Here is a 12,020-nt window from a genome sequence, read left to right on the forward strand (position 1 = left end):
ACACCCACCCTTTAGATGTTTATAAGCATCAATAAGGTCCCCTCTCAGTCTTGTCTTCTCTGGGCTAAAGAGCCCCAGGTCTCTCAGCCTTTCCTCATAAGAGATGCTCCAGTCTCTTAATCATCTTAGTAGCCCTCTGTTGGACTCTCTCCAGTGGTTCCTTGTCCCTCTTGAATTGGGTGGCCCAGAGCTGGACAAAGTACTCTAGATGTGGCCTCACCTTAAATATCTGCTACTGAGTATGTACAGTGAAAATTATCCGGGGCAAGTAATTGCTCACTCATGAATGCTTTGCAAAAAGTTCGGGCCCTTCCAGTGGTCTACTTCCACTAGTAAACAAAATTTAATTAGGTGTTAACAACTTTATAAACTCTGTATCATGAAGAAAGTACTCATACATCTAAATATTCAATTTAAGAGTTATAGCTAGGAGTGTAAGTCCAGTCTTAGCTCAAACATAAGAAAAAGGAAATATTTAAAGAACATCTAAAGAGTGAAGAAGTTTCAGGGGCTTGTCTGTCTTGCTTCTTGTTGAAGGATTGATTGCCAGACAGCTCCCTCCCAACAAAGCGAAACCCAAGGTGCTGCACTGTGTGTTTGCCTGTACTGTTTCCTTTGTCTGCATATGAACATGTCTTCTATTATGCAGCTATGACAAATACTGGCTATTAATATTGCTTTTCTCTTGGCAGATTCTTGAAAGATGTGAGGAGCTACGCTTACTAAAATTGGAAAGAGAAAAGCTGCTCTCTGAAGTAGCTGATAACGAAGTTAGACTTAAACATATGACTGAAGAAATTGGAAAATCAAAAGACAATCTAGCAGATGTACAACTTAAATATGTGAAGTCTGAGCAGAAATATGTAGCACTTAAACAGGCCCATGAAGAACTAGAGAAACAATATGTAGCTGCAGCAGAAAACAATGAACATATGAAGCTCCAAATGGATATTCTATCTAAAGAAGCACAAGAGTCTAAAGGAATTTTGGATGAAGTAAAATTAGAGGTCAGTGTCACCTTGCTCCATTTTACAGATAAGACATAGGGAATTTGTTCATAGTATTTAAAAAAAAAACCCCACAACCAACAACTTTTTTGGAGAAGTAGTCTTAAAAATATAAATAACACTATCATTGACATTTCTCTAGCGTAAGTGGGTATTACTTATTCTATGCCAGGTCTATAAGGTTGCAGGATTATGAAGCTCAACAGTCTCTTTCTTCATTGGCAAAGAAATTTATATGTTGCTCCATGTCATATGTTTTCCTTTTGTACTTGACTTTTTAGTTCTTTTCCCATTCTTAAATTATATCTTTATTATGCAAATATTTTTTTTAAATATGCTGCTATGACCTGCTACAAAGTCATAGAAACGGTGTCCTCATTGGGAACTGGAGTCTGTTTGGAACAGAAGGTCTTTCAAAACAAAGAGAATCACCATGTAAATTGGCAATTAGAAAGGGAAAAAATACTTAAGGAGGGAACTGAAGATGCATATTTTTGACAAGGCGGTTGGCACTGATATGGCTGTCATATTCCAGCTATGGATTTGGTAACTCCTAATTTGATAATTCCTAAACTATGCTAGTTTCATGTGTGGAGTTAAGTTTTAGTAAGGCTTTTGCTGCTAAAGAGAAACCCCAGGAATGTTCCATAAACAAATGCTTATTTAATATGGGCAAGAATATAAGCAGTGGCTTAAAGTCAAGTGATGAACTTCCTGTTCTCTTGTTGAAAGCTATCATTTCTCACCCTTTCTAAGCTAGTATAAGATTCTGTGAGAACATGTACACACTATCAGCTTTGCATTACAATGAAAGTGTCTGGCCTCTTCCTTTACAAACTAAAGCTCTCTAGCAAAATGAAAGAACTAGAAGAAAAGACGACAGAGCACAAACAACTTCTTGAGGTAAGAGAAGATTTTGTTCGGACTCAGCAGAAGTTAAATGAAATGGAGCAATTAAAAGAGCAAGAAAAGATTTCGGCGTTGAGACTGGAGGCCAAGGATTTGGAAATCCAGGCAGTTCTTCAGCAGCTCACTGAATGTCGGGAAGAAATGAAAACTCTAACCCAGGAAAGAGATTACCTGAAGCAAAAAGAGGAGTCTCTGCAAACTGAGATAGACCAATTCAAAGAGGATATAAAGGACACTGTTTCAATGGTAGGAATTCTGCCTTTATAGAAATGGACCATACATGTTAAAAGGGAAGAGTATAAGAACACTTATAAAATATACTGAAATATGTAAGGCACTAGGGGAGTGGGGTTTTGTGTGGGGTTTTGTTGTTTTTTTCTAATCAAGGAGTGCTTACTAATGTTGCAAAATACTTGATTTTTCTTTTGTGGATTTTCTTCCTTTTATTCTAAAGAATATTTTGGCACATGAAGAACTGAGAAATACACAGAGTTCTCTTAAGCAATCCCAGGCCACTGTCAAGAAGTTGGAAAAAAATATTGCTGAAAAAGAATCTCAGGTTCTGAGTGTTGAAGAGGCACTAGGGAAAACCATTAAAGAACTCAAAATACAGGTAAAATGTGATGAGAGAATTCAAAATAAAAATACTTTTCATGTGTCTTCCAACACTAAAACCAAGCCTGGTCGGTTTGCTTATAGTCTGTTCTTGTCCTTAGAAAATTTCTAGGCCTTTGGTAGAAAGTAGGCAGGAAAGTAGTACTGCCTTATCCAAGTCTTTACTGACTGCCAATCTATTTCTGCAGAACTTCAAGCTGTACTGTACACTCTAATAAACCTTTGCTTAATTAGTGTGCCCCATGGTTGTCAATTTGAGTGGTGACATTAGATGGCAAATGGAAGAGATGAGATACTTAAGGGTAGGGATGAGGCTAATGGTTTATAACAACACTCATTCCCAATCAGAGGTGTAGCACACGATTGTAAATGGCAGATTGGTTCCCAACACACAGCAGAAGGCTGATCTGCTGGGTTTTGTGCCCGTTTGGTCAACAACTGAGAAAGCAGTGTGCTGTGAATGTTGTGTTACACAGTTGCTTCAGTTGCATAATTTCTCTGGAGGGAGAATCTATAGGATGCAAGATTGGATTTCTCTTGAAGTGTATCAGCTGCCAGACCCAGTAAGTCAATGGCTGTCAGTTCTGCATTTGCACGTTTTGGAACAGACACGTAAAGATAATCCAACAGGTATTTTTTATTTGCCTTCTTCCTCTCAGACTTTTTCTAGATAAAAATCTGGCCAATATTGGAGAAGAGACTGCTAAAAGGTTGGCATTTCGAGCAGAACGGGTGACAAAGGCCAAAGACTCGGTTCTGAAGTTTTTCTTGTTTGGTTACAGTGGCTTGATGTTAAAAATACTGTAGCAGAGTAAATCAAACAAAACTTTTGCATTTAATTTTGGGTTTGAGTTGATAGAATTTGCACATTTTCTTATAGATATCACAAATGACGGAAGAAATAAAAATCATCACACTGGAGAGAGACCAGCTTGCTGAGGAGAAATTGGAAAATAACTGTAGAGAAAGTGATCAGCTTCAGGTGCAAAAGGAACAAATCTTTTTCCTTACACAAGAGAACAATTCATTGCAACATAAGCTGGACAGTTTACATTTGAAAAAAGAAGAGTGTGGGGAAGGAACTTTGGTAATTATGCGAAGGCTGTAATGGAAAGCATGCCTATTCGAATTGTCACTTGAGTGAAAAATTTGCAAAACAAACTGGAGAAAAGAATCATGCAAATTAGTGTAGACCATTAAACACCAGGATTATTATTGTTTGCTTGAAATATATTCCACTCGTGTTGTATATGGACAACTAGTAGTAGAATATGACAAAGATTTTTGTGTAAATAGAATTTTAACTTGATACAGGATGGTGAAGTTCTGAGCTGCTCCGCACAGAGATGCGGTTCTGTAAGGAACTAGTTGAAGCTAAAGACTGCTCACCCGGAAAGGATAGTTCTGCTTTTATCAAAGCATAGATAGAACTGACTTTTTTCCCGGCAGTGAAAGGGACATTGCAGCCAACATTTTATGCAATTAGACATGCTGATTGTGCATGTTAGTTGTAAGTGTGTGTGTATATATGTTGAAAAAATATGTGCATATATTTTGGTATTTATGGACAAATTCCAAGGAAATAATTGTCTTGACACCGTTATTATCTACTGTTGAGACAAGAAATATTGATTAAGGTCTCTGTGGTTTGGGTTTCTTGGTTGTTTTTTTTCCCCCCTCAGGCTTAAACTACGGCCATGAAATTCTACTTCTAGTAACTTGTTTCATAACTCCTCACGTCAAATTTTACTTTTACATGTCTCTTACTTCAAGAAGCTTGAATTGCATATTGAGTTCAGTCAAACTTTATTATTCTGAAAAAAATAGAAATATCTCTAAAACACTGCTTCAGTTTGTTTTACATAATCAGCCTGTCAAAGGTTGGATATTTTTCTATTAAAGCTACTCCCCCAAATGTGTTGACTTCTATCTCTTTATAAAACAGATACCACAGATTCAAGAAAAAACTATTGAGCAAGAATTCTTTCTTCTGAGAGAAGAGCTGAGCCAGGCACAAAGGAAATTGCGTGAAATGGAGGAAGTGAGGGCTAATGAATGTCAAAGAGAGTCTGAAAAAATGGAGGGAACGAATTGTATTCCAAAGTTGTATGACTGTCAGGAAGTGAGCACTATGACAGAAAGAGGAGATGATAATCTTAAAATGCAACTGGAGAATCTCCAAAACGAGAGAGACCAGCTAAGAGAGACTGTACAGGAGACACTTCGCATGGTAAGAAAAACAGTCCTATTCCTTTGTAAACTTCTGTCTTGAATTTTGCAAGTGCTATTTGGGCTGTAATATACCTTAACTGTGTTGTGTCCAAAGAATTCAGAGATGCAGGAAGAGTTGAGATGCGCTCATAACTCTCTTGGACAACATCAGGAGACTATTGTGGAGCTGAAAGAAAGTATTTTGGAGAAAGAAAATCAACTTTTGAAAGCTCAAGAGGCATTGAAGGAAGTAACTGATGAACTGCAGCAGAAGGTCAGATAAAAGTCAAGTAAACTAAAACTTCTGTCAGGATTGGCAAGCCATGTCCACTGCACACTTCAGTTTGCAAGGGTTCAGTAAATGTGAAATAATAAATAATGAAATTTAAGACTTTCCTTTCTCTTTTTTCCCTGCTTCTCAAAAGAATTCCATGGAAACAGAGGCAGTGGAAAGATGATCAAATGCAATTTGACCTGCAAGCTATGAGCCTTACTTACAACTAAAAATACCTACTTATTTTTATGTCTGAAGCTATTGTGGCTTTTAGCCTTTATTCTAACAAGCATTAATGTCTTCTCTTTGCTGTGGATACAATGGAGTCATTATTATGGAATTATAATGGCCTGTAGGTTTTGACAATTTCACTTTTGTCTACCAATAAGATGGAAGCACTGAAATTTTATTGACTCTTAAGCGCAATTGTTACACCTTTCTTTGCTTACTACAGCAGTAAACTAATGGATGTGTCTTCTGTAAAATAATCCAGTTACAACAGCCCGTATGTACAGATAGTGCTTGTGAAATATGATCCAATAACACTTCTTAAATCAGAACCTGATTACTGGGACAACAATTTAATAACTTAGAATATCACTGGGATTTCTTTTTCCAAACTATCAAATTACTTCTAACCATGCAAGAGGTGATTAGAAGTATTAATATTGGATCTTATTTGTTCTTTCAGCTTACTGAAGTAACTGAAAACCTGACTTGCATCTCTTCTCAGTACGACAAGCTACTGGCAGAAAAAGAACAAATTGAAAGAACAATGAATGAGCGTATCTGTCAGCAGCTTGAGAAGATCACTTTACTTAATCAGGAGAAAGATGAGCTACAGCAAATGGTAGAGATTTGTAAAGCAGAAAGAGATCAGTTAGAGGCCGACTGTCAGGAAAGCAAGGAGAGAGTATGTATAAAGTCTCTTAAATTGCTCTTTTAAAGGCAGGTTGGACCACTCCAAATTATTCCGGTCATGAAGCCTTCTGCTCTTCAGTATCTCTTCCTCTCCCTTCACTTGTTCATAGCGGCACTACACTAAAAACTTAGTTTCTAATCCAGTCTGGATTTTTGGTGTCTGGCTGTCATTTCTTCCCCCGCCCTTTCCTGCCCTTTTGGACACAGGGGTTTGCCACAGCTGGCTGCCACCTGCCAGACAAACACTGTGCATGTTCCTGTTTTATCCTTCATTTACAGTGCTTTTGCATTCAGCACTGAAGAGCAGAGGTAATCCAGGTTTACTGATGTCTTAAGGGATTCATTCTCCTATCAGTTCAGCTCATTCTGGATTGATGAAGAGAAAGCTAAACCCAGAAAAGAAACTGATGAGCTATCCTATTTTTTCCTTCTTGATGTCTTTTTTCCTGGCAGACTAGTGACTTCAATATTTCAAGTATTTGCATGAAAATTATGCTTACGTTGACACGCTATTTCAGACAAATTCATTCTGATATGTAGCTAAGAAAAATCAAGCTGATAAATTTCTAAATTTAAAAGGCAGTTGGGTAAATTTTTTTTTTCCAAAGAGAAGCTCTGCAAGTTATTTTAAGAAATAAGTAAAAGTGTTCATATGGATTTTAGCAAACCTCAGGTAGAACCACTGATCTCTTAAGTATGTAAAGACCAACTAATATAAAAACCAAAATCGGCAAACTAGGATGATCAAATCTTTCCTTTTAGATTTACATCTTGCTACTGAACAGTTGGACACATTGTTTATGTAACTGGTGGCAGCTGCCACAAGAATATGGTATCTTTCCTGGTGGGGTGTTTTCTGTTGTGATTTTTTTGTTTGTTTGTTTTAAATAGTTTTAAATTTTTTTTGATCTAAAGAATCTGTTTCCCCCAAAACAATTTTCCCATTTCTCTTTACTTCTGCTCCTTTTTTTATTATACTGATAACGACTACTTTTAAAGAGTGTCTTCCTTTGGAGTTCTTAAACTAGGCATGAGGGAATGACAACTGAGGGTTGTTTTTTTTTCTAGAGAGCTTGATTACTCTGATAGTTGCCTCCTAGAAATTAAAATGCTTTGTCTTATCGTTCTTAACTCCTGATAAGCAAAATCTAGTCATACTGAGTGAACATCTATGTAATAATGCCTTGTTCTGCAGTCCTTAAAAGTTCTGACAGAAATGGAGAATCTACAGGAAGAACTAAGGTATCAGAAGGAGCAAGCTGGTATCCAGAAGAACATGCTAGCAATTGGAGAAGAGAAATTGCAAAGCACTGAAGAAAAACTAAATGAAGAAATAAACAAACTGAAAGAAAAGGCAAGTACAGTAATAGGAAACTCATAGAAATAACTTAGGTGATGTCCCCTCAAGGACTCATTAGAGTAACAGGTATTTATCCATGATAACTTGTGCTGGTTTATTGGTCCAATAGGTGATGTCATGGTAATACAATTTAGCAATGGAAGAGGAATTTTTTGCTAATAATCATGTGTTGATTTTATACTTTCTAAAAAAAATATTTTTTAATAGGTAGTCAAGTTGAATGAGGACTTAGATTTTGTAACTAAGGAAAGGCACCAGCTGCTGGGAGAACTGAAAGAAAAGACTGAGAGTGAAAGCAGTAGACTTCGACAGTGGGAGAAACAGTGCAACTTGTTAGCACAGGAGAGAGATCAGTTCCAGGAAATGCTGGAAGGTATTCGATCAGAGAAGAACAAACTGGAGACTAACCTACAGGAGAGCATTGATAAGGTGCTTTATTTTTTTATTAAAGTAAATAACTATAAATGCTTGGTAGAGGAAGACAGTTAATTCTCAAAGCTGTCTTAAAATACCTTAAAAGTATTAATGTTATATACCCAGACTGAAGAATATTGGCATGCTTTAACTTCTGTGTTGTGGAATGGTATTTAAAGATGTATTTAAACTCTGAAAATGTTATCTGAGGCTGCTTTATTTAGAAACAAATGAGGAACCAGAAAATTCATGGATTTTGTTACCAAAACACTTAGCATTTCATCAAATTCGCCTGTTATGTTTTGTAGTTGAGCTCCGAAGTTCTGAAACTAAAGCTAACAAATTCTGAGACTTATTTCTCTTCTGGATGAGGCATATCTTCACAACAGTGAAGACAAGTGAATTGGGTGGTATCCATTGAGCAGCAGTCCTTGTTCAGATATTCAGTAACCACTTCAAGTATGCGTAGTTAATTCAAATCTATGGTGGGAGGAGAATCTTCTTACTCCTGCTAACAAGATCTTTCGATTCACCTATGTTTAAGTGTCAATTGTCTTGTAAAACTCCACTGGAAATTCAGAGGTTTAGTGAAAGGGATGTTAGTTCTATAATAAATTATCAAAGATAATTTAACAGTACTCTGACAACTCATAAAATTGTATTAAGTAGTAATTTCTAGAGAGTTCTTGATATGAACCCTGTTCAAATTACATCTCTGCTTTGTGTTACTCATTTGTGTAAAGAGGAGTTGTAGAAACTATGTCCAAATGTTTTTGTAGCGTACTTTGTCTAATTCTTTACTAAGGATGTGTGAGTATGCTAGTTGGCAGGCTTTGTTTAGTGAAAGGAGAAACTTTCAAAGACAAAATGTCTTGACCTCAAACTAAAGCAGTCTTTTTGTGCCAAGTATTTTGCCACTTACGAAATACTGAATGGCCTGGTGTGAGAGGTAGATTCACATGATATCTCAGAACTTTATTTTATATTTGTTGCTCTATTTCTACTCCAGATTCTTGAAACTGAAAAGGAATTGAAGTGGAAACAAGAACTCCTTAGCAATGAGAAGATCAAAGCTGAAGAAAGGGAAGAACATCTGTTAAAGGTTCAGAGGCGGTCAGAGATTTTGGAGGACAGCCTAACAAGCAAGGTGAGGAGTTCGGTTTTAGTAGCTATTCTGTCTTCTGATGTTTTATCACTGATATGCTAAACTTTTCCTCAAGACAAATCCTATTTAATTTTTAATTTTAGCGCATCATTTTTGTGGGTGCTAAATGAGCATGAACAAGGGCAAAGGATTTTGTACAAGTTTCTTCAGTGGTGTTTAGAAATAGCATCCTTGACTTGTCTCAGCCACATAACCAGTTGGGTTGGTCACTCCATTAGAATGGACGCTAATTTATCCAACGTGTGCAAGCTTAATATAATAGTCAGTAATTGTACGTGTAGTTACTCAGACTTTAAATGCACTGTGTAAACAGTACAAACCTAAGTGGGTTTGGAATCCTTGGTGCTTTGCAAACTTTCAAACTATATCTGTTATTCAGAAAGTCTTGCATCTAGCTCTTGCCAGCTCAGTCTTGCAGTTTTCACTTCACTTTTCACCTGTAAAACTCTTCCTTTGTCTGTAGTTCAAAGTATAATTAAGGATTGCTTCAGACTAGCAAATGTATTCTAATCATTAGAGCAGATATAAAGGCAGTTCCATTGCCCATATCTTATGCTAATCTTCTATTTTCATTTTCTTGTGATGTGGACATATGTTGACTGCCTTTGTTCCCTCTTGCTTTACTGAAGACCGAAGTTAACTAGAGTTCTCTAGGTGTTATGCTATTCCTCTTCTTTGTAATTTCTTTTTCTGAATGATTAAACACCAAAGTTATTTTTAAACTTCTCTTGCTGTTAGAGTGAATTTTAGAGTTATTGGAAATTGTGTTCTTTGTATTTGACACAACTGATTTGAGTATTCCGTAGGGGAGTATATGGACCAGGACCAAATCGTAATTCTTGGTTTGTTTTTTTCCTCCACTATTATAGATTCAACAGTTGACTGAGGTGCTAAATAACGTATCATGTGAAAAAGACCAGTTATTGGCTGAAAGAAATAGTCTTTCTTTCCAACTTCAAGAACAAATTTCATCAATTAATAGAGAAAAAGATGAGCTACAAAAACTTCTCCAGGATGTTGGGTCTGAGCGGGACCAGCTCAAGACAGAGTTGCAAAAAAGTTCCGAGATGGTTGGTGTTGCAAGTTGTGTAACTGAGTTATTCATAACTTCTCTTCTTGAATAGTACTTAAACATGTATGCTTTTATTTTAGTGTGTTGAAACAAATGCAAAACTGGAATGTGCTTTAGACCAACTGAAGCAGAGAAACCTGAATGATATGTCCATTCAGGTGAACCTACTGGATAATGCAGAGCGGGTGGCTGATGACAGTCTGAAGGAAAAAACCTTGAAAATTAAGGTAAACTTACTTCTCTGCTTATTTTAAGGATGCATGTAAAACCTTTATCACTTGTTCTGGAGCATAAACCTGGCTTCTTTGTATAATATATGAAATTGTTTGCATATCTCGCTAAGATGCTGCAAACCATGGGATCAGATGGTTTGCTGTTCAGTAACTGTGCATAATGTTCTGAGGACACTAAATTGAACTTCTCAGTTGAGACATCTCACTTGATTTCATTACTGTCCAGCCACACCAATGAAAATAACTAGTAACGTAGAAGTGCTTTATAATTTTGTTTCTGCGAAAGCCTCCAAATCCTCCTTTCCATTACTCCTCATCAAAAATAAATTGGTTCCAAATAAATTAATTTCATTAAATAGCTTTTCTTCCTAAAATAGGAAGCTCCTATAATTCCTTGGAGCTTTTTGTAATTAACTATCCTAAGTATGCCTTCTCACAGATGTGAGAAGTACTACTAACCTACTAAAACCCAAAATAAACCAGGTTTATGAATATATGAAACACTTCAAATAGTACCATCGTATTGCGGTCTGTATGTCTGTGCAGCAGATTCGAGCGTCATTCTATATGTGCTAGAAAAGCCCTGAGTGCTTCTTCAGTTAACACCAAAAATCAAAAAGGATCGAATTGCAAGAATCAGTTGTGTTGCTTTCTCTAGTCATGCTGTCTTTCTGTCCTACATCAGCGGTAGGGAGCTGATAATGAGGGAAGTAAATATCAGTTGATCCCTTTTTAATGGCCCTCTCCCCTTCTGGCTTCTTTAACAGGTGAGATCTTGTTTGTCTCTTTCTTGGCCAGTTTTCTCAAGTATCTGGTGCTTGGTTCTGTTGGACACAGGGTGTATGTTAGTTTGAGTGTTTTTACTGTGGGATGAAGAGTTAAAAACCTGGTGAATCCTGCTTCTTTCAACTAAGAACTAAAGACTGAGGCAGTAGGCCTAGGAAGTTTTATACTTCCTTTAAAATATATAACCCAGCTCATTATGTGATACTTGAGTTGCAGTTTACTGGGAGTGCCTTGAAGCCTATTGCATTTCTCAGCCTGCTTGCTACTTGAGCACATCTCCATTTTTATGGCAGAGTGCTGGGAACAATTTCATGATCCCTTTCTTTCAACAAAGGAGCAAGTAGATGAACTTGGGAGCCCATCCTGAGGGTAGTCCAGCTGGCAAACTTGTGAACAGGCAACAATTTCTTTTCAGGCCTGATCTACAGTTCTTGATATGGTCAGGTAATCTAAATCATGAATGTAATTTGAGTTTGTGAAATTATTTTCTGGAAAACTAAGAAATTCTCTGCTTTTGTGCCTGGCTTTAGTGGTTTTTGTCATATTCCTGCGGTAAGTCAAAACTGAGGTCTTAGTCCTGTTAACTTTACTGTTGTAAAACAAATACATGCTGTAGGGGTCTTTCCTGGAGTCTGATGGCTTATTTTAAGCTTCTGTTTATAGCTAATCACTCTCTTCCTTATTGTGACTGAATGAATTTGTTAAACTTGCCTTTAGGAGCTTCTTGAGAAATTCCCAAATATGGGGAAGAGGTATGAATGTCTCTCTACAATGTCTCTTAATCTAAAGAATGAACTGAACGGTCAGAAAGCACTGATAGCTGTGATACTGACTCAGCTTTCACTAGAACAGAGTAAACAAGTCAAAAGACTTCAAACTGAAAATGAGAAAATAAATGGTCGTCTCCAGAGTTTATTGAACAAACTGAAGGTACGAACTTAATGCTGAATATATGGATGCTTTGTGTTGCTTTGGGCTGGGGTTTTTTAACAAGCTCTCAGTATTAAGAGGTAGAATTCTATATACTCTAGCTTTGATTTTTTTTTTTGTGAA

At 36.8% G+C, this 12,020-nt stretch overlaps 1 protein-coding gene across 1 annotated transcript in view; it reads left to right on the top strand.

The window, feature by feature from the left end:
• CENPE (centromere protein E) overlaps positions 1-12,020 on the top strand; it is a 36,937-nt gene that overhangs the window by 16,953 nt on the left and 7,964 nt on the right. Inside the window, exons 23-33 of the mRNA XM_086464238.1 lie at positions 693-1,007; positions 1,851-2,162; positions 2,371-2,529; positions 3,412-3,618; positions 4,477-4,761; positions 4,858-5,016; positions 5,708-5,929; positions 8,721-8,858; positions 9,746-9,946; positions 10,029-10,175; positions 11,685-11,897. Coding sequence (XP_086320364.1) covers positions 693-1,007; positions 1,851-2,162; positions 2,371-2,529; positions 3,412-3,618; positions 4,477-4,761; positions 4,858-5,016; positions 5,708-5,929; positions 8,721-8,858; positions 9,746-9,946; positions 10,029-10,175; positions 11,685-11,897 — 2,358 coding nt within the window. The remainder of the gene's footprint in view (positions 1-692; positions 1,008-1,850; positions 2,163-2,370; positions 2,530-3,411; positions 3,619-4,476; positions 4,762-4,857; positions 5,017-5,707; positions 5,930-8,720; positions 8,859-9,745; positions 9,947-10,028; positions 10,176-11,684; positions 11,898-12,020) is intronic.

The sequence above is a fragment of the Leptosomus discolor genome, chromosome 4 (assembly GCF_034619465.1).
Source record: "Leptosomus discolor isolate bLepDis1 chromosome 4, bLepDis1.hap2, whole genome shotgun sequence".
NCBI classification, from domain to species: domain Eukaryota; kingdom Metazoa; phylum Chordata; class Aves; order Leptosomiformes; family Leptosomidae; genus Leptosomus; species Leptosomus discolor.